General features: G+C 39.7%; 1 protein-coding gene across 1 annotated transcript in view; it reads right to left on the bottom strand.

Moving 5' to 3' along the window:
• Positions 1-2,079: 2,079 nt before the first annotated feature.
• The window catches only part of LOC131970743 (multiple epidermal growth factor-like domains protein 6), a 29,220-nt gene continuing 10,955 nt past the window's right edge, over positions 2,080-20,344 (bottom strand). Inside the window, exons 13-31 of the mRNA XM_059332164.1 lie at positions 18,883-18,999; positions 17,931-18,080; positions 16,813-16,965; positions 13,587-13,796; positions 12,193-12,297; positions 11,446-11,590; positions 11,155-11,366; positions 10,759-10,977; positions 8,910-9,009; positions 8,493-8,665; positions 7,994-8,230; positions 7,670-7,857; positions 6,857-6,977; positions 6,375-6,525; positions 6,027-6,166; positions 5,654-5,800; positions 4,535-4,663; positions 3,974-4,129; positions 2,080-2,138 (exon numbers count right to left, since the gene is read on the bottom strand). Coding sequence (XP_059188147.1) covers positions 2,110-2,138; positions 3,974-4,129; positions 4,535-4,663; positions 5,654-5,800; positions 6,027-6,166; positions 6,375-6,525; positions 6,857-6,977; positions 7,670-7,857; positions 7,994-8,230; positions 8,493-8,665; positions 8,910-9,009; positions 10,759-10,977; positions 11,155-11,366; positions 11,446-11,590; positions 12,193-12,297; positions 13,587-13,796; positions 16,813-16,965; positions 17,931-18,080; positions 18,883-18,999 — 2,882 coding nt within the window. The 3' untranslated portion in view covers positions 2,080-2,109. The remainder of the gene's footprint in view (positions 2,139-3,973; positions 4,130-4,534; positions 4,664-5,653; positions 5,801-6,026; positions 6,167-6,374; positions 6,526-6,856; positions 6,978-7,669; positions 7,858-7,993; positions 8,231-8,492; positions 8,666-8,909; positions 9,010-10,758; positions 10,978-11,154; positions 11,367-11,445; positions 11,591-12,192; positions 12,298-13,586; positions 13,797-16,812; positions 16,966-17,930; positions 18,081-18,882; positions 19,000-20,344) is intronic.

The raw sequence follows: 20,344 nt of genomic DNA, 5'->3' as shown, positions 1-20,344 counted from the left end.
GCAAGCCTCCAGGACTAAGGCAGTATTTCCCTGGGGGGCACTGGTGACAGTGAGAGGAGGAGGAAGCTCCAGGCTCTGGGAGGAAGCTGCCAACGGGACAGGGCTTGGGTGACCCACTGCCCTGAGGACAGAAGTGTCCCATAGGACAAACATCTCCATAAGGCTGGGAGACAGGGGAAGACTCTATGGACCCCAGGGAACAAAAATGTCCTGTGGTAGACAAGGGGAGACATCTCACTGAGAGCAACATTCAGAGGAAACTGTGCATCATACAGTGCAGGAATACAGGAATGGAAAAGACACTCTTTTAGCTCTGAGACTGTGTTCCCATGACGATGCTGGACTGTCAGACCTGGGCTGCAGGGTCCAGACGGCTCTGTCAGAGCGCTGTGGTTACAGAAGGAGCCAGCGGGGCAGGGGGAGCAGTCAGTCATGGACGTCCTGCCAGCTGATGGGCTGACACTGCCCATCGGACACGGAGATGGCACAGCTGAACCCTCCATACAGTAGAAACCTGTCCAAGGTGGTGCATGTCATTACAGCAGCTCTACCAAGCTTCTTTTTTTTTGTAATTTTAGTTTTTTTTAACATGCAAGTAAAACAAAAACAGAACAAGGATAACAATTAAAATGAACAGTAAATATAGCAAAATTTCAACATACAAATTCTCATAAACAACATAATCAACGTACATAATAACCATGCAATATAATTGTTATGGTATCTGTATTTTGATTTACTTTATTTTAAGTACAACCAATGGTGTGTTCACTGTTTTGTATCCCATCCCCTGTAAGTGAAAATGTACCATATCATTCATGTATTTAAAGTTGAATTACGGGATACATTACAGTGAATAAGTAAGTGAACCTTTGCCTTTAAACCCCCACATCATGTGACCATAGCTATCCATACAGTAGAAACCTGTCCAAGGTGGTACGTGTAAAGTAATAACTTGCTACTAGAAAAGACACAAAATTACCCAAAAAAGGACTAAAATTGACAAAAAATGACCGCAAAAAGACACAAATTGACCAAAAAAGAAACAAAATTACCAAAAAAAGACACAAAATGACTAAAAAAAAGACACAAAATGACCAAAAAAGACACAAAATGACTAAAAAAACTAACACAAAATGACCAAAAAAAGGCATTCAATAACTTGCTACTAGAAAAGAGGCCACCATTTTTCTTTGTGTGTAGTTTATATACAGTCATGGAAAAAATTAGTAGACCACCCTTGTTTTCTCATGGCTTTCTTGTTCATTTAATGCCTGGTACAACTAAAAGTACATTTGTTTGGACAAATATAATGATAGCAACAAAAATAGCTCATAAGAGTTTAATTTAAGAGCTGATATCTAGCCATTTTACATGGTTTTCTTGATAATGATTTTGATTATTGTCAAGAAAACTATGGAAAATGGCTAGATATCAGCTCTTAAATGAAACTCTTATGAGCTATTTTTGTTGTTATCATTATATTTGTCCAAACAAATGTACCTTTAGTTGTATCAGGCATTAAAATTAACAAGGAGTTGAAGAAAAAAAGTGGTCTTATAACTTTTTCCATGACTGTATATGCATGTGGGAGGTTTTCTTTAATTACCTGGTGGGCAGGTGTCACACATGGACTGTCCAGATAAAGACTGGAAAGTTGCAGGACTACAGATGGTCGGCTCAGCGCTACCATGTGGGCAGGCATGGCCAGGCGGGCACTGACATCCTGCGACACAATTAGATAAAGAAAATCAAACTGTCATCTGGTCCCTTCATGCTTACAATAAAAAAAGGAATGAGAATATAGTATATTGGACTAATGTGATATCCTTTTAAATAAATGAATGAATCAATTACTGGCTGCCGCATTTCACCATGCTCAATGTGGTACCATGGAAACAAAGTAATAAAGAAGAGAGTGACTCTGAGCCGTTTTCATCCTGGTCTGAAATCCTGTGGGAGGCAAAGAGAAGAGAAAGGAGGCTCAGCAGCAGGTGCCCTGACTCTGACAGCAAAAGCTGGAGACTCTTTATGGGTTCTGGGTCATTTCATGCTCAAATTAGCGAAACATCTTCTCGATGAAAGGCGAAACAGGGTCGAGGATGCCTTTCATAGAATCTCCAGGGAGGTGTAATATACTGTAGGAGGAGGAGGAGAGCACATCTGAGGAATAGAATCACCTCCATGGTATGTGTTGAGTAGGATTGAAAAGTAATTGATGAGTTCTGCTACACATCCACATAACAAGTTAATACAGCAGCAGATACAGACCAAGTGTATTTGAGGACAGACATGATAAATGCAAACACCTCACTGAAAAGACTTTAAGTATACTGAAAGTTTTATCTTCACTGCTACAAAGTTGGGTCCAAAAGGCTGATATTGTGATTATGTGTGTGATTATGATACTGTAATTTCCCAGCTTGGGATAAATAAAGTCTGTCTGTGTATCTATCTATCTATCTATCTATCTATCTATCTATCTACCTATCTATCTATCTATCTATCTATCTATCTATCTATTCCAGTAGTTAAAAGGAACAATAGTAGTTTCCTAAAATAAAATAGACTCACGAATAATCCCTCCGTCATCATTTCTGACACACTAGAAGTATGCTTGTCTGTATCTGCAGTGACCCGTTCCTCTGCCTGTATTTTCTCTTTTCTTTCTATTTTCTAGCTGACGCTGTTATCTGTGTCATCGGAAGCTATGCCTATTAGCTCTCTAGACAGAATATCGCTAAACTCGCCATCTAATTACAAGTTATTGAGCTGGGGAGGTGGGAACCATTTTTAGTTTAGTTACAATGTTCAAATTCTACTTATTGTGGCTTTAAACTGCAAAACTACCAAAAATATGTGAGAGCAAACTTTTTGGTAATAATATATTTTGGTAATATTTGTTAAGCGGTAAAGGATAATGAATGAATGAATGAATGAATGCAGCTAGCTTCAAAACTGACAGTGACAAATTCTGACAGTGAAAACCACATATCTCCATGTTTGTCATTTTTAGGTTCTCAGATAAATTTAAGTATCAGGTGTTTCTTCTCCAATGTTTCCATCTTTAAAGACAACGACCATCTTTTGTCAAAAACCTTAAAACTGTGCTATTTTTCTTAGCTTGATATTTGAGAGATAAGTGGTTTTCACAGGGCAAGGCCAATGCCCTACGAAGCATCTTTTTTTTGTAATTTTTTTTTTTGTAAAACAAAAACAAGGATAACAAATAAAATGAACAGTAAATATAGCAAAATTTCAACATACAAATTCTCATAAACAACATAATCAATGTACATACATTTTACATTTTATCTATAGAGCAATTACTCTGTGGAATAATCTGCCTCACTACCTCTGTTGCACTGAAAGTAAACAGGTATTTAAAAAGAAACTGAAATGTTATTTTATACAAGCTGTACATTTTTAAATGTTGTTCTTACCTTTCCTTTTCTTACCCTTTTTAGGTTTATTGTGATTGACCTTACCTGTAAATGTTTGATAAATTGAGAATATGTTTTTTCTGTATATTCTGTGTTGTTCCTGTGGACCCCAGGAAGACTAGCTGGTTACTAAGGTACCAGCTAATGGGGATCCATAATAAATAAACAAATAAACATGTCCAAGATTGCTAATAACCATGCAATATAATTGTTATGGTATCGGACTATATTTTGATTTACTTCATTTTAAGTACAACCAATGGTGTGTTCACTGTTTTGTATCCCATCCCCTGTAAGTGAAAATGTACCATATCATTCATGTATTTAAAGTTGAATTACGGTACTACATAACAGTGAATAAGTAAGTGAACCTTTGCCTTTAAACCCCCACATCATGTGACCATAGCTATCTGGAAACCAGACTTACTGTACATAGACATTGCATTAAGAAAAAAGAAAAAAGGAAAATGATGAAGTGCAAAGACTACCATGGTTAAACTTGGGCTGACCCCTGATGATGTGTACTGTACCTGGCTGATGTCCAGACGCTGATCCTGGTGGACAGAACCACCCTGGGGGACAGAGGAGGTCAGCAGAGGTCTGAGCCCATGAGGGGCAGTAAAAACCCGGGTAACAAGCCTCACAGTCAGCCTCCGACTCACCCGCAGCCCTCCCCAAGAACGTGCCTATATAGAGCAGACAAATTATCATGCGAGTAGAAATAACTCTCTTCTTGATTTCTCTCTCACACACACACACACATATAGGGAGATGAAATAAAACAGTATGGCATAATAGTGCCATGTACGTGCACCATACATGGCCACATTTTTCCACTTGGTTAAGTAACTAGATGACCATTATGACAGTTTTACTGTGTTCCCATTCGGTTTTACAACCTCAGGATACATTTCCATTATATTGTACCTCTGGGGCCTCGTGGTAATGTACACTACCTTTGGAAACATGGTAATAAAAAACCAGAGGTCAGACTGAAGTGGCTTGACTTTTACACTTCTGTTTGGCAACATATTCATAATACATAATTTACACTTCTTTCAGAACTTTGTTGGATTATGTAGGTAGTCTACCTGGAGGACAGGGGCTGGGCTTTGCACTCCCTTTAGGACAAAAGTGGCCTGCAGGACACACACCACCATGGATCTGACCCAGGGTTAAATTGGCAGGAAGTGGGGATGGCGATGTAGTACCTCCTGAAACTGAGACAATAGACCTTTATTGGATGTCATTACTCATTAGGTTAGTGAGTGAACTAAAAGGCCAGCGTCATTTTCAGCAATCCCAGGGAGAGAAATACTACCAAGAGAGAGCAGTGGGGACTGCTAAATGTTCTTAGGAGACCTCTCCGGCACTGTGGAGTCAAAGGTCATAGAAATGTTAAATAAAAACAAAAGTGCATTAAGAGAAAATGGTCCATAGCACAGTGATATTCAAGCTCATGTCAGATTACCCTGTTTTTTTGTCATAAATACCATTTCTAAAATAACCAGTTGTGCATGTTACCATGTATTTACACTCAGTGGTGGTTCTACAAAGGGGCCTACAGGGGCCACTGCCCCTGTAAAGAAGCCTTTGGCCCCTGCTGTGGCCCCTGTGTCAAATTAATAATAAAATGATCAATTTCTAACAATGAACAATGGAACAATTCTAACTTTTTTTTGTTCAAACAATATCTCATTGTACACAAAAGAAACCCAAAATGTGTACATTGTATAATAGTTTAACTCTATGGAGTCTTACAGGGCTATTTTGTCCATTTTTGAATCCTTTTCATGTCTTTGTAATTCATTTTGTGTCTTTTTTGGACATTTGTGTCTTTTTTGTGTCTTTTTTTTGGTAATTTTGTGTCTGTTGTTGTGTCATTTTTAGTTATTTTGTGTCTTTTTTAGTCATTTTGTGTCTTTTTTTGGTCATTTTGTGTCTTTTTTTTGGTCATTTTTATGTCTTCTGTGGGGTTTTTTTTGCTCATTCTGTCTTCTCATTTTGTGTATTTTTTTGGTCATTTTGTGTCTTTTTTGGTCATTTTGTGTCTTTTTCAAGACATTTCAAATATCATCTTTGCCATTCTTTCATGTGCTAATGTGCCCCTCTGATTAAACACTGGCCCCTCCTTGGCCCCCACAGTAAAATTGGTCTAGAACCGCCACTGTTTACACTATATAAAAGGGCAAGAAGAATCAGCCTGTTACCTGTGGTATTACCCCAAGGTGTAGCCGTTCTGGATCCCTCCAGGCAGTAGAAGCCTGGGCTGCAGGGCCCAGATGGAGAGGAGAGGCCAACCTCAGAGCAGTAATGGCCAGGCAAACAGGACTGACATGCTTCTCCAGAAACTGCCCCTGGAACAACAAAAATACAACTCAACGACTAATTACATGCAAGAAAACAAGTGAAACACACTTCACTTGTTTTCAGTTATTGTTTTCTGATGAAGAAGGGTGGAAAATGATTTTATTGATTACAAAAATCCCCACCAACATTGCAAATGACTTCAGATATTATCAGCCCATTAAGCTCAAATGTCACCAACAGTGTATAGAGTTATTATTCAGTGTCAGCTGTCACCGTCTATGGAGCTGAAGGTGCCTGCAGGGCAAGGAACCATATAGCTGGTACCCTGGGGGCAGTAGGACCCTGCGGAGCAGCGGCCTCCTGTCGGGCCCTCCTCTGGCTGGGCAGAAACAGAACCGTGGATACAGAGGTAACTAGGGGCAGCCAGGTGATGAAGACAGAGAGGATGGGGAGGGGGATATGAGATGTAGGAGGTAAAAGATAGATGAGAAAGACGGAAGGAGGCAGATCATAACGGGGGTACAATTACAGGCAAGAGAGACCGAATTAAGCAGAAACAATGTCATATGTTCCATAGTGTATCTGTATGAATGTGATGAAGTATGTGTTCAGTTTGTTTACCCAGGAGAGCAAACCCCAGTGGGAGCAGCCAGTCCAGAGGAACTGCAATATCTCCCTGGAGGGCAGAGCTCACAGCCCGACTTATTGGACAACCCCATCTGCCTGCTGAAGGCACCAGCTGGGCATGGGAATGCTAAACCAGACTGCGTTCCTGTAGATAAATAGCGTATAATATCTACAGATGGTCCAGGACTAAACATCACAGAACAGTTTGTGAGGGCCGTCCTTATCTTGATTATGCTCTATAATGGCCATTTGCATAATTAGAAAGCCATTTACTGTTACGGCCCCTTAATCAGGAGAACACACAAAACAAGAGCAATGCTCAATGCTTTGCATGCAATACAACACATTTTTGGTTAATTGACCAATTTCACAGAGCCCGAGGCATCACTGTGGCCCATATATATCTGTTAACATGATCTGATAACATTGTACATTTGTCAAAGATGTGCTAGAATAGCTGTACTGTTGTATCCTACCTGGTGGGCAAAAGTGTCCTTTAGGACACAGTGTGGGAGTGGGAGTACCAGACACAAGCCCAGTGTCATCATCCACTGAGCCAGCACAGTAAAATCCTGCCGGACATTTAACACACTCTGCCTGTGGAGGGGAACATTACACACATCATTTTTTCTACACAGATTAAATACAAAATTATAACGACAGATGTTCAGAAATATCAACAGACATAACATTTTTAATGCTTGTGATAAAAATAAATCTATAATGTGATCATTATGATCATGTTTGCATCATTATTTTTGGTTTATATTAAAATGAACATTGTGTGATGTTTGCAAGGATCTGTACCAAACAAATTCTTTTGTGCTTTTTATTTTATTTTTTATTTATAAATTTCATTTTTTAACCTAGAATATCATTTGTAGGGATGGCAAGAAGGATATTTTGACACATATTTTGCCTTTAACAAATATTGCACCTCCTGCGATTTCTACATATTTCTATATTGTGATTTTGATTAAATTCTGATAATCCTTAAACCCAAGTAAACAGTAAACACAGACCTAAAGATGCTGTCAGGAGAGCCATGAACTTCCCCCAGAATGAAGATATGTTAACAACATGTTAAAATCCCCATTTTTTTATATATCATATACAGTTATACAGTCGATAGCGCTATTTTAGATCCAATTTTAGAGAAAAAAGACCATGCTTTAGTACAGTATATCATATACTGCTCAAGACAGTTGGGCAGCTATTGTAGGTTTTTCTAATTGTATTACAAAGAGCAGTAGGTGCACTTTATGACTGTTCATCCTCATTTTCCTCACCTGTCCAGGTAAACCCTGGTAGGTCCCTGGCCAGCAGGCTACCTGTCTAGCAGATCCAGGTGGGCACATGTTTCCAGGTGAGCAGGGTATGGAGGCGTGCTCACTGCTGTTTTCTCTGCCTGGACAGTAAGAGCCAGCTGGACAGAGATGAGAAGGGAAAGAGAGCCCTCTGGTGACGCACAGGAAACCTACAAAACAGGGAGAACACATTGTGTGAATGGATTATCCCTTGATAAATCAACTTATGTAATGGAAGCTTTATCTACAGGCAGATAAAGGACACTTAATTACACACTAATGTATGCAGCATAAATTAGTCCCAACCTGGAGGACAAGGCAGGCAGTCGGAGAGATAACTGTTTCTTGTTTTGTTGCTGTAATGCCCGATGGGACAGGGCAGTGGTGCTGAGGAGCCCTGGGGACAGTAATGACCTTCGGGACATCTGTCACCTGTCGTCCCTCCTTCTTCTGGTGCGGGTGACCAGGCCCCAGAGAGGCAGTAGTACCCTGCATCACACCGGCCTGATGCAACACCCTTCCCAGGGGATGAACAGAAGGAGCCTGGTTTGATAGGAAAAAGAGTGAAATTTACTCGAAGGGAAAATTACCCTGAATGACTCTGCAAAACAGAAAACGCAGAACAGGCAATTCATACTATATTATTCCCAGTTGTGATGGGTAAGTTTGTGAGTTTATTACTTTTTTTTTAAATAAGAGCTGTTTTCTTTTCTTGTATTTAATTACATTTACCCTCAAGGTCGTCCTAAACTGAGTCAGCTACTTGACCTTAACTCATAATCATTAATAGTTTAGGGTTTGTGACCTGAAGGGCAGGGCAAGCAGTCCCGGGGTTGTGTCATCTGAGTGTGGGGGTTGATGGATCCAGCTGGACACGGGTACTGGTGTTTGGAACCGGTCCCAGACGGACAGTAATGACCCACTGGACACTCATAAGTCCTCGACAGGGAACCGTTCTGTGTGCCAGGACAATAAAATCTATCCAGACAAAACAAGGATGGAATCATTTACTTCTTGGCCGCTGCTGGTGGCAATGAGGCATCAATATACTCGTGTCTGTATGTGCATATATGTATGCAAATCGATGGGGAAAATAATTTATGTGTGTAAACATCAAAAACACGTACTGTATGTTCTTTCATAATCCATCATGTTTACTGTACATGTGAGTATACATGTTTACGGTGCAGAGTGACTGTGTGTGGCTGATAAGCGAGTTTACCCCTGAGGACAGGCGCTGCAGCTGGCTCTGCCGTCTTCTGCATTGATGGTTCCCACGGGGCACTGCTGAGGAGCCACAGAACCCTCTGAACAGTAATAACCTGGTCGTGTGAAGGCAAGAGATGCACACTCAAGTACACACAGAGACACGCACGGTCCACAGGGGACAAGCTTCGATTTCAAGTGTCAACAGAGCAGCTACTTATGTTTAGCCCTATTAACTTGAAAAGGTTTTGTTTACCTGTTCACTAAGCTGCCTCTGAGCTCTTTGTAAACCTTCAATTTAATTGTGCGCTTCACAATTCCCATTTCCTTTTGTATTCCATACAATGCCATGCAAAGCATAATTGTTTGCTGCCATTCCAGTCTAAACAATAGTAGCCCCAGAGTGTCATCCCCATGTCTGTGTTCATGGATTTTTATTTTTTTTACACTTTTCTCTGTATTTCATTTGTCTAAAGAAATTACAGATTCGGAGGGATCTGATCACCTTTTGGGCACGGTCCTCCACGGCTGTCTCTCAAAGGAGGGTCAGGGCGATCTGCACCCCCCAGACAGAAGAAACCTTCCCAGCATGCTCCTGAAGGTGCTGAGAGCCCTGCAGCATCGCAATAGTAACCGGGGAGACATGGCTGGCAATTCTCCTGAGAGGGGAAATAAGAGAGACAAAGAGAAAGGAAGGAAGGAAGAGAGAGAGAGAGAGAGAGAGAGAGAGAGACAGACAGAGAGAGAGGGGGGTGGTGAGAAAATGAAAAGAGAGAGCCTCATTGCAACATTGATTTGGGATTAGATATTGATTGGCTGTCACAATGAACAACAGAGAAAACACTGTAAGTTACTGTACAGGGCTGGTGTAGCAGGACTGCTGACAATAAACTGGTTTTCAAAGAATAGTGTGATAGACATTCTGCAGTGTTATATAATAAATAACATTAGGTTATTTAATGCAAATGAGAAATAAAGCTAATAAGACATGACATGAAATAAAAAATAAAATAAAATAAAATATAATAAATATATATATAATATATAAATAAAATATAAATACAGACAAAATACATAACTGTGAAATTGTGAAATCATCCAAATTTTTTTTTTTTTTTTACAACGGCCAATTCGATTGACTAAAAAGATGCAGGCTCCCTGTGGTGGTGATCCACAGATCGATATAGGACTGTACGTCAGTGAGCTAGAAAGTTTCTTCAAGTAACCAATTGTAAGTTTTTATTTTTACAATCTATGATGAAAAACTATATACCACATCCCTATGTGCAACTGGCTGTTGTAGGATCTGAATTAATTTATACCACATATCTGTGTCATGAATCATAAAACATCTTGAATTATGCAGAGGAAAATAATGTGTAGTTTTTGAATATTTGTTGTATCTATATTAAAACATTTTCACATAAAACAAAAAAAACACACAAAAAAATGTGACATTTCCAAGCAAAATTACACCCTGCTGCTACTTTGAGGAGAAAAACTCCCTCGCTTGTTGTTAAGGAGGCATGTGAGTGCTATATCGAGATAAAGAGACCTGGGAGATTAATTTGGTGAGATTAGAAAATGTTCCACGCGGACAGGGCAGAGGATGTATGGTGGCCTTGGGGCAGTAATGACCGGCAGGACACGGCCCTCCCTCTTCTGGTGAGAGACACACAGAACAAAGCTGCCATTTGTCAACTATCTCAAAATAGGAAAGCTGGAAAACCACTTTCCCAGAGAATTACAAAGCAGACCATTCAATTTTCTCACATATTAGTAATCAAACATGTTGTTTCATCAGGCTAAACTGTACTGAATTTTCTGGACACAGCAGGACTTGTCTAGTAAAGATGTGTGTTTACCTGCAGCCTGTGAAAGAGGTTGTGGAGAGGTGTTTCCATGTGAGCAGTAATATCCTTCTTGACATGCTCCAGTGACAGCTGTGCCATTTCTGGAAGAGCAGTAATGGCCACTGTCACACTGCCTGCACTGAGAGACAGACCAGTAGCCGGGGTCAGGACCGTAAGTTCCCTCTGGACAGCCTCTCAAGTCAAATCCAGTTCCTTCAGGGCAGTAAAAGCCTGCAGGCCACAGTGCAAACACAAGGAAGTGCATACACATGAAGGATGCAAACTGTATCAGTGCAATGCATCAGTCTTTTTTTATTGATTATTGCTATTTGTTTCATTTTTTGTGTGAATGTTTTGCTAGATAATTGATCATTTTACAAATGTATGTATTAAGAGCAAACTACACACCTGCTGGACACAAGTATAGAGAGCCAGACACACAATACCAGCCTGGCAAACAGAGCTCACACTGAGTAGCATGTGTGACAGCAACATAAGTCCCTGGATCACAGGGCACAGGTTGAACAGTTCCCTCTGGGCAGGAGTGACCCTCAGGACAAGGTCCCCCTATAATGCCATCAGTAGGGGTGGGTGTGACGGCTCCCCCTACACAATAATATCTGCAACATGAGAGCATGAAATCTGTAGAACAGCATGAAAAGAAAACAAGGACACAAGGAATATGTGTTTTTGGTGTACCCTCCACTGCAGGGTCCAGTAGGTTTAGTGAGGCCAGCAGAGTCACAGTAAAATCCTCCCAGACAGGGTCTGCAGTCCTGCAGAGTTTGCAGGCCTGAGCTGTTTGACCAGCTTCCTTCAGGGCAGGCCACGGGAGCAGTGGTGCCTGTAGAGATAACACCAACTCACATTTCAACTCCATCAAACAGAGGACTATGCAGAAAACTATTTAAAGATTATGAAAAATGACAAGCAAATTATTTGGTTTGGCAATGCAACTTGCTGTGACAATCTTTTTACACACTGTAAGCAACATTTAAATGCAACTAAGTAAGTGTGCTCATTGCTGAGTGCTGTGTGTTGAGTAACTGAGGAAAAAAAGCTGAGTTTACCCTACAGCTGCATTTTTAAAGCATGGGTCAGTGCCCCAAGTCAGAAAGAACAAGTGCACAAATTAATTTGAAGAAAACTGCATCAAAAGTTACAAGACAAATGTTGTCACTACTTCCTGTAGGCCACCAAATGGTAATTAGCATGAATAAAACATTGTAGCCCTTGAATGAAATGGTGAAGAATGTTAATAGCCCCACACCGTATAAATTTGGTTACATTAGCCTATAAAACAAGCTGCATCAGCTCTGGATTATAAAAACCATTATTGTGAAAATGTGGACCGCCTGCAACTTGATGAATTTCAGCCATCAACAGTATAGCAGCACTGAAGCAGCTGCTGGCTGATTGCTTATTAAGAGAGGACAAGCTAGTAACCTGAGGGGCAGTATCGACCAGGGGGACACAGGGAACCTGAGAGTCCATCCAGCGGGCTGGGAGAGGATGATCCCTCTCTGCACCAATAACCAGCATGGCATGCTCCTATAGGGAGAAGAATACCACAACACATAATCATCATACAGCTATTAGGATACATCTATAGCCCCGCAGTGTATGCTAAAGAATACAGCTTCTGGGTTTAATGACTGGATCACCCAAATTAGCTTTTGATATATCAGTGTTGGATATAATTACCTCAAAACCAGAAGCAAATACAATAAATTCCAAAGCTGTCCAAAGCTCCAAAGAGTTAAGTCAGAAAACTGCTTATTTTTGCAATTAATTCTTAAATATTTAAAACAGGCACTGGGGAACACTCCTCTGAACCTTACATAAACCTCCTCAAATAGCTTACGTAACAGCACATTAGGAATCACATGATAAGGCTGTATAATATGCTCGTTTGCTGGTAAAATACAGTTTAGACACACTTGGGATATTATCAAATGAGAATATGCAAAGGAGGTTATTTTTCTGTGTGGTTTGTTTCTTTGTCAGCAGGATTACAGGAAAACTACTGGCTAGATTGTCATGAAAGTTGGTGGAAGGGTGTAGTATGGGTCAAGGAAGACCCCATTTAATTTTCAGAATAATAAGGCAAATTCACAATTATATCGAGCTTCATTAATATTGTGGGATAGGGCATTTGTGCTGCATTAACAAAGTGTCGGAATGATCAGAAAATTAGTTCCCGGACATATTTCATTAGTTACTTGATTTATTTTCTATGCATCTATTGCTATTCATGCAATTATTGGAAACCACTATCAACCTGTTGTTTAAATTATCGGTAACGCTTTATAATAAGGTCCTTAATAGCCATTAATTAACAAGTAATAAGGCATTGTTCTCACTTTAGATCCGGTAGTTGCAAAAAGCATAGTTAACTCATAGTTAGCTTATAATAGATGAGCAATAAAGTATATTTTAATATCAATAAGAAAACAAAATAAGATTAATAAAGGCATGGCAAAGACATAATGGGTGGGTCATGGGTGTTTGTAATGCCATTATTAACACTTATATAAGCTTATAAACACACAATAATGTTAATAAGCATCTTGTAAGGACTTACAAGGGCCTTATTACTTGTTAATTAATGGTTATTACAAGGACCTTAATATAAAGCGTTACCCATGAACAGAATGAAGCCAGAAAAACTTCTAAACTTGGGAAATGGGAAGAGAAGAGAAGAGAAGAGAAGAGAAGAGAAGAGAAGAGAAGAGAAGAGAAGAGAAGAGAAGAGAAGAGAAGAGAAGAGAAGAGAAGAGAAGAGAAGAGAAGAGAAGAGAAGAGAAGAGAAGAGAAGAGAAGAGAAGAGTCTTTCTCACCTGCCGGCTCTGACAGTCCCACAGAAGGACAGTACTGTCCAGCAGCACAAGGCCTGCAGCCTGCCAGGCTGTGTGTGCGCAGTGTTGGGTTGAAGGAGCCTCTGGGGCAGGGGTGCTGGTTGGGCAGGGCTGTACCAGCAGGGCAGTAGTGTCCTTTAGGGCAGGGCCTCAGAAAAGACACATTTGCTAGTCTCAGATCACAGTAGTAACCTTGAAAGAAGAGAAATGCATATGTTTATATGCATAGAAAATGATACATTTACTCTCTTTATTTTCATAATAAACTTCTTCCAACAAACTTGCTAAGTGCAGTTTAATAAATGCATGTGAATGAGTCATCAACACCAATGAATAAAACTCTTGCTGGAGTGCTTGAAAGCTGTTTTCATTACATCCGGTTCAGCGAAATAAAAATGGCACAAGGCCAAATAGCAGTGTTTAAAAAAAGAGGAGATTTTATAAGTTGTATTCAGGCACTTTACTTTTCTCCTACTGCAAGAATAAAGGTTAATGGTAGCCTTTTCAACTTCATCACTCTGTGACGCTGCTGCAGGCAGGGCTGCCACGCTAGTTCTCTTCAATTTATTAATCAAACCTCTGGCCCAAGCAATACGACAGGAGATTAAATTAAAGGGTATCTCTATAGGAGGAACTGAGTAGAAAGTTTGTAAACAAATGATGTAATGATCACAATCACAGATCTACCTTCAGGACTTTACGAATGAAAATGCTGGAAACATACATGCCAAAACCAAATGTTTTGACATTTAATTACACCAATACAAGAACTCATTGCAAATTATGATTTCAACTGGTACTCACCCAATATCATGTACCTGGGAATAACTTTACCCAAAGATCTGTCTCAGTTATGTAATATTAACTGCAATTGCCTTAACCCATTGAAGCCTGGAAAGCGGATACGTCGTTTTGTAGTATTTGTTTAAGCTCTCAAATACTTTTTGAATTTCATTTCTATCTGCTACAGAGGCTGAAAAATCTATTATTTAGTAGAAGCGTTGACACTTCTGTTGAATTTCCAGAAAAACTTCAGGTTTTAGGGGCTTATTTTAAAATCGGCCAGAGGTTTTACAGGCAGTTTTAGGCGTCAGTGGGTTAACAACAAACCATTTTGTATAGTGTTTCCTAGGGATAAGCTTATTTCATGTTTCATTTTGGACAGAGAGACCAAGGGTGAAATTCTCTACTTTACTCCTATCTTTAACCTGTTAACATTTCACTAACCCTCTCAGAGGGGTGGGTGGGGCAGGGGATGTTCAGGTGTAGATAACAGCTCAACAGTATATGCCACATAAAACCCATTTTCATTCAGATATATTGAGGTCAGAGGTCAAGGGCTCCCTTTGAAAATGACTATGCCAGTTTTTCCTTCTCGTTTGGGTCCATCCATTTCAATATAACATGAGAAACCTTCTCACTTGATTTATTGCCTCAGAAACTATGGTCTCAATCGCAAGTAAAAACTCTTCTTCAAGACAATTTGAAGTTAATTGTGTAAATAATGGCCCCATTTTGAAAATAGGAAATAAAAAATAGATGATAAAAAAATCATATGATTTGGGGTGTGGCTACCTTTGATTGACAGGTCACTAACAAGGCAAGCCTTCATCAGAAGAGAAGAAAAGCAATGTGTATCCATGGCAACATGTCAATAAAGTTTTTTAAAAAAAAGGAAGTTTACCTGTTTGGTCTCATAACTTTGAGGCTTTCTATATGGTCTGCTCCCCATTTCCGGAAACAAGATGGTGACGAGTGTAATGATTACTGATCATGATTACTAATGATCCAAACTCAAAAAAAAAGCCTCAAACGGGCAGTCAACAAACCAATGGGTGACGCCACGGTGACTAGGTCAAATATTTATACAGTCTATGGGTACCAATGTCTGCCGGCTGAGATAAAGTCAGGGGGCCAGACCGGGGTCCAGACCTAATATTACAGGGGTGCTGGGCACAAAAATTACACATTTTCTAGCCACCAATTCTTATACATATATTCTCTGATGTTTACAACTCCAGAACAATGCAGGTCTTATAAGCAAGTTACACCATGGCATCATATAACTGAATAAGGAAGCTCAGATTATGGGAAAAAACTTTGTTTTGAGAACACAGCTGTCCTTCACCAACTTCCTGACCTGAAGAGCTTTCTGTTGAAAAAACTTGAATCCTTCATTTCTCACTCCCAAAACATACGTCTAAACAAACTGCCACTCAGCAATTCTGCTGGAGGGGATGTAGAGAAATCATGTTTGATCACACTCATGTTTGCTGGTCTTTTTCCTCTATTTAGACTTCCTGAAGGAAGTAGCAGCAATCATCTCAGACACACTGGGCTTTAGTATCAGTACAACATTCACATCAATCTATCTTGGACATATCTCTGACAGGCTAAGTAAAGATGATGCCTACCTCCTAAGGATCTGCCTCGCAGCAAGTAAAAAGGCTATTACAAAACATTGGCTTCAGAAAAACAAACTCTCTACTGGAATATTTGTTGATATTGTTAAACACCTACAGGACATCTTCTGAAACAGATGACCTACTTCATACAACTGCAAAAAGAATAGGGGGAAAAAATGAACAAAATATGTGTTTACTAAGCTAATATGACAGGTATTGCATAATTACTGGATGTACATTTATATTACATTTACATTTACATTTAGTCATTTAGCAGACGCTTTTATCCAAAGCGACTTACAGGAAGAGTAAAAGCAAACAATCAAGGTATAGTGCAATAATAATTAGTGCATCAATAAGTGCAATAAGTGTACCGTGTGCAATATTTCTGTTCTGTTTCTATTACTTGCTTACAGGATCATGGTCATAAGTAGAGAGTGAATTTTTGAGTTATGGCCAGAAATGTATTTTGTGAGGTCACATTTACCTTGACTTCCAGAATCTAATCAGTTCGTCCTTTTGCCAAGTGGATGTTTGAAAATGTATTCAACGTATTAGTAAGATCTTAGTGACCTTCGAATCAGTGAATCGTTGGGCCCAAGTAAACATTTGTGCCAAATTTGAAGAAATTCTCAAAAGACATTCTTCAGATAACGCAAGAATAGCATGGACACACAGATGGATAGAGAGCCAACCCAAAAACATTATGCTATCACCAGTGCAGAGGCATAATAACTGTGTTTGAAAAAAGAAAAATATATGCTTCTGCTGAGAAGATAAAAAGAGTAAAAAGGGTCTCTTACCAGCCTCACAGACAGCGCAGCTTGCCTGTTTCTCTCTGTCCTGGTAGGTTCCTGATGGACATGGCTCTGGAGCGCCATTACCCTGAGAGCAGAAGTGACCTGGAGGACACGGCAGAGCTGTAGGCACAGTCTGACCAGGTGGGCACCAGTAGCCTGTTAGGGTGACAAGAGACGGCAAAGTGTGCGAGGAGGTTGGAGCAGAATGTATCATACACAGATTTTTGTGAAACAGGCCAAAGGGACAATTACACAAAAACATTTTAAAACAACGCTGTTTTTATAATATCAAAAAGCTAAATCTGCTATTTTATAACATAACAATTTTAAACAACCAACCACTGAACGCTTTTTTATAATATCAAAAAAGAATTTTAAATTTAGCAAAAATTTGCTATTTTAATAATATAACAAGACATTTTAATCTTACAAAACATCTTGCCTACCCAGGTCTCTTCACGGACAGCCGGGTGAAGAACTTGGTCTCACAGAAATCCGTGAAATAGCCACGGATTTCGCTTAACTCAAAATCCGTGGAATAGCCACGGAATCACTCAAATTTCCGTGAAACTGACACGGATTTCGCTACAATGCAAGTTAATGACAGTCATATCCCGTGGCTATTGGTTTGTTCCAAGTCACGTGACTTTTAAGGTCCCAGCGGTCAGAATAAAAAACATGGCGGACAGTTCTCTCGTTTTTAGTGAAAAATCAATATTTTGACTTAGTTTCTGCATAAAAATGGATTTTGATCACATTTGTAGCGAGAAATATATGTTTTATTTTCTAAATCTTCACTCAGTAAATGTATATAAATCACTTTGTATAATAATAATAATAATAATAATAATAATAATGTATGTTGGAATAGCCACGGGATATGACTGTCATTAACTTGCATTGTAGCGAAATCCGTGTCAGTTTCACGGAAATGTGAGCGATTCCGTGGCTATTCCACGGATTTCTGTGAGACCATGTTGGGGTGACAACCATCTTCTCATGTCTCATGTTTCATATTGCAATGTTTAATGGCTCTGTACTGTCTGTCCTAAATAAAATTCATAGAAAAAAAAAAAAAGTTGTATTATACCGAAGAATCATGACACAGTTCATGGACTGACCTTGGCTGCAGGGTCCTGTCGGAGCCCTGAGACCTGCTCCTCTGCAGTAGAAACCTGCGGTACATGGCTGGCATCCAGCCTCACTGGTTAGACCTGGCACTGAGGAGAAAGTACCAGCTGGACACAACTCTGGCTCTCCTGAGCCCTCCACTGAAGAGAGAAATAGTTGGACTAGTCATCCATTCAGCCATTCAATCAATAACTTTACATGCCAATACTTATTCTGGGCTGTAGGGAACAAAAGGTTATACCAGCATTCATTGGGCAGAGAGTGTGGAGACACCCTACACAGGTCAGCAGTTTATCGATGGGAAAACAAAAATAGAAACAAGATGACTCACAGTACCCATGGGTAATGTAGGGTGTCCAGTCTACCTGAGTCACAGCTACTTTAGAGCTTCTAGTCCACCTAATTTGCATGTCTCTGTGCTGCATTAAGAAATTGGAGAGTCATAACGAACCCCTAATGTTAAAGGCCTTCTTGCTATAAAAAATAATTCCAATCAATTCCAAGGAGCTGTCATTTAAATGTAAAATAAGATATGATAAGACAGATTTGTGCACTGTATTGTATCAGTCTGTAATGCACAAATGACTTATTGGATGGGCTCAGTGTTTCTCAACAGCCTCAGTCTGTGTCTGCTTAAGGATGTGTTGTCCTACTATTCCCTCTATAGGAATATATAGAGGGATTCATGCGCATGGATTAACTTTTTGCTCTTCAGTTCTGAGTAGCAGATGCCATAAACTAATGTTACGTGCTGATATGATGGATAAGTAAATATTTTCCTCCTTTCAAATTCAATTATAAACATCGAATGTGATTATGCCAGACATCTGTTGACCCAATGTACTGTCCATTTCACCGAGCACTTTACTTTATTAATAGGCTTAAAAACTTTGTTGGCAAGTCCGTCATAGAACCGTTCCAATGCAGTAAAGCGGGGCTTACCACAGTATGCCCCAGGTGGACAAATGCTGCCTGTTTCTCCATCTGTTGGTCTGGCCTCAGTGGCTCCTTCTACACAGTAATACCCAGGGAAGCAGGGGCCCATCGGCAGTGCCAAACCTTTTGAGCAACATCAATACGTATGTTATGTAGGTTTCATATACCCAGAATACATGTATAAATTAGCATGAGACTGACAGAATAATGAGTACGCCCCAAAATGCCTGAAATCAAAAAGCCCCTGATACATACTTAGCCATCATCACAATAAAAAATAATGTTTCTTTTTCAGAGAACGTAATACTTGTGTAAAATATTGCATAATATATTGAAAATATATTGTAAAACATACCAGTTATTGTTGTTAGGTAAGGGAATATAAAGTCATATATTTTGTAATCTAATTCATTTTCAAAAACTACAGTATGCTCTCATGTTCAATATACTTCAGTATATTCTCAATATAGGTCTCTATGATATTTTGTGGTGGTGTGGTGTGGGAGTGGCTTATAGGAGCAGTGCCAGGATTCTAATTGGTACAGGTGGTATCTGTTGGCTAATTACACCCTCCCTTTCATGCAGAGGCATGGTGAACCTGAAGGACACACTCGCTGGAGCCAGAGGACGGCTCAAGGGCTGTCCTCCTCTCTTGGATAATTGTACTTTTGAGTTTGTGTTGTTTGAGATACCTGACTATATGACCTCTGGAGTCACTGGGCAAGGTAGTGGTGGAGCAGAGAGTAAGAAGAATGTTTACGCTGTGAAAGTGTGTGAGCAATAAAAAAAGGCAACCTAAATTGACAGCACTGTGCGAGACTGTGTGTGCTGAATATAACCGATTTTAACAACCAAGGGCACGCTGTAACAATAAATCAACTGAGTGAAGACAGCTCAGGTGATTGAATGAGATGAGTCACCTACATGCCTTGGGGTGGTGTGTTTGGAGCTGTTTAATGCACATATACTTTATAAAAAATACACAATATGTTAACTGTTGAATATGTTAACATGTGAGAACCTATGTCTATGGTGAGAGCTTATTTGGGATTTTAGATATATATGTTCAGGAATGAAAACCAGTTAACTCAAATGGAGAACCAGTGCTGTAACCATTAATGTGCAGACTGTGGACTGGTGTGCATGAGTAGGTTTTTTACTCTGGTCCTGAGAGCTCACAGGGCTGCAACTTGAGAACATGCAAATACACAAAACGCAAGCAAATTGAGAAAACATCTTCCTCAATTTGCCAAACACAAGCGCAGCATTCATAAAACGCGCTGCAAAGACCACAACACAACACAATAAGAAAAAGTGATGCAAATAGAGCAGAACACAACAGAATTGTTTCTAGAAGACACTTAAAAGTGACGCACACGTCTGGACTCGCTTGTGATATCATCACGTTATTTCAAGATAGTGATAATTTCAATGTTATAACGATCATAGCGTGCTAACGTTAGCGGCC

Source organism: Centropristis striata, chromosome 4 (assembly GCF_030273125.1).
Source record: "Centropristis striata isolate RG_2023a ecotype Rhode Island chromosome 4, C.striata_1.0, whole genome shotgun sequence".
In the NCBI taxonomy this organism is placed as follows: Eukaryota; Metazoa; Chordata; class Actinopteri; order Perciformes; family Serranidae; genus Centropristis; species Centropristis striata.
Note: the sequence above shows the minus strand (reverse complement) of the source record. Positions and strands in the feature narration are given on the sequence as shown.